Below are 2512 nucleotides of genomic sequence, written 5' to 3' on the forward strand. Positions count from 1 at the left end.
GATTAGAAATTAAGTGTTAACGAGCAGTTGGACAGGTGTACCTAATAAAGTGGCCGGTGAGTGTATATGTACTATATAATGAGGATGTTGCAGTTTTGAAGCCATTGTAAAACAGACCCAACTGTTCCTGTCTTCACTGCTTTACTGCCCTCGTCTGAACCGTGTTGTAGAGTTGTGATTTCTGGCCCGAACCCAAGTCGGGCTGAAATGATGTGCTTGATAGGCGGGCCGGGTCGGGTTCAGGCTTCTGGTGAGGTTTTACAAATCATACAGCACAAAGAAAAATAAATGAGAATGCTCAACATAAAACTGTGTTAATCTACTTATTGTAAAAGAGGAGGAGGCAGTAAGTTAACTATGTTGGATGAGGAAAGAAAGAAAACAGAGTGAAGAAATTAAGACTGAAAAGAAAATAGCGCTGATCGTGCAGTTGTTTAATGCCCCACCTGCCCTGCTTTGCTCTTAGAGGAGGATGCATGGTGGGTCTGTTGGGTTCTTACTTAGTTATTTTAGGAGTTTCCCACCTGAACAGTACTCTCTATATACAGAAGCTAGATAACAAAGAAAGCTATTTAGTGCTAAACATGAACCACCTGGTCATTTCCCCGCCTCCTCCCAGACGCTCGGACATGTCCAGCCCCAGCAACGCTTGAGTTTTTACGCCTCCACTGGTTGTTATGGTCACCAGCTTGTTGCCCACCAACCAGGTCATACTGCGACCTCCGGCTAACAGAAACTCTGCTATGGGAGACCTGAGAGGAAAGCCAGGAATAAAAGCTTGCATTATTTCCCAATTGAGCAAGGGACAAGCAAAAATGATACCAACTTCTACCAACCTTTTGGGCAGCGCAGAGAAGTTGGAAAACACATATCGGGCCATCATATCTAGACAGGTCTCTGTGAGCTCCAGGTGGACAGTCTTGAGCCCCTCATCTGCCTGAGTTACGGCATTTTCATCGGCAGAGCCCAGACTGCAGGTGGTGGTTGAGGTGTGCATCCTATAGGAGGGAAAGAAGAGACGGTCAAACAGCAGGAGAGCAGGAGGACGGCATGCAATACGTGCACATAGACATGCAGTCTCTCAACCTACAGAAGCTGCAGACAGTTCTGAAAACAACAAGTCTCTGATGCTGTGACAGCACACCAGTGCTGAGGTTTCTGCCCAAATCACATGCAAGCCAAGCATTTATTTACATGCATCTATTGATGTGAAATAATGACATGATTATTATAATCTAAAGCACACAAATCAGCTGGGACCTGGTCTAAGTCAGAGATTCTTAACTCAGCGCCACCTTGAGGGCCTCAAAAGAACAACAGTTTTTAATTTTGGGCCGCAGAGGACCACGGGACTGCACTGATTTTGAATAAGATGCAATGCACTTCCTCACCACTAGTAGCGGTAGTGCGCCACTCAGATGTTTAACAACTTCTTTTAATACATAGAAGAAGAACCTTAGAAACGTGCCGAGAATGTAAGCCTATTTTAAATGAAAAGTAGAAGCAAAAATAAAGGCAACCCGTCAAAAAAAGGCCAAAGTTTGTCACTAATATGAAGAGCAGCTTCTGGTTCTACCATGTAATATTTGAAAAGTTCAAAACATTATAAAAAAATAACAGATACAGCTATATTTTAATTTGCACTTTATCAAATTGATTTTTGTAGCTTATTTTTAAACATTTTGAATGCATTTTAAAGAAACATTCAACTTGTCAAAAAGCTGTTGTTACTGTTACTGTTTGTCACTAATATGAAGAGCAGCTTCTGGTTCTACCATGCAAAAGTTTAAAAAGGCTTTATTTTCATTTGTACTTTATCAAGTTTATTTTTGCAGTTTTTTTATTTGGAACATTAAATATTTATTGCATTGTTTTTTTGTTGTTGTTTATGTAATAAACTTTTGTGTTGATAAGCCTGAGTGGTCTATTGACTGACCATTGTATTTTTTCAAATAATTGTTATGGGCAGGTTACAATGTAAAAAAAATGTTTGTCATAATCATGTCTTCTGATTATTTGACAGGAGTTTTACTTTTATACTGTATGTGTATTTAATTTAGTTATAATGCATTGGTAATGTCTGACTGGGCCTCGTGCCACTTTCTGTTCAACATATTGGGCCCCGAGGTGCAAAAGGTTAAGAACCCCTGTTCTAAAGAATGTAAATGTATGAAATTCATCAGACGTAGCCTATACGTCTCCTACACCCACAGGCCAAAGCCATTAATGGTCAGAAGTTCCCACCACGGCTGAGGCTCACCAATATTCACCAACGTCTGATGTGAAACTTAAAATTATGAAATAAAATCAGCTATTCCACAGTGTTTTGTAAAAGATGGTATGGTAAAGAAATCCACGATCAAATGAAATTGCAAATGGATTTATTCATTATTTTGTGAATGTTGACCCAAGTCTCGCAACTAAAATACCAAAAGTAGATGGGTTTAGAGCTCATCATAGCACAGAAACAGCACTGGTGAAAGTTACTAATGATATTCTCATGGCCTCAGAC

General features: G+C 40.0%; 1 protein-coding gene across 1 annotated transcript in view; it reads right to left on the reverse strand.

The window, feature by feature from the left end:
• The window catches only part of tsc2 (TSC complex subunit 2), a gene marked incomplete at its 5' end in the record, with an annotated part of 61663 nt that overhangs the window by 19325 nt on the left and 39826 nt on the right, over positions 1-2512 (reverse strand). The window contains 2 exon segments of the mRNA XM_014028560.1: positions 594-752; positions 837-998. Of these exon segments, the coding sequence (XP_013884014.1) occupies positions 594-752; positions 837-998 (321 nt within the window).

Source organism: Austrofundulus limnaeus, unplaced genomic scaffold (genome assembly GCF_001266775.1).
Source record: "Austrofundulus limnaeus strain Quisiro unplaced genomic scaffold, Austrofundulus_limnaeus-1.0 Scaffold779, whole genome shotgun sequence".
Lineage (NCBI taxonomy): Eukaryota > Metazoa > Chordata > Actinopteri > Cyprinodontiformes > Rivulidae > Austrofundulus > Austrofundulus limnaeus.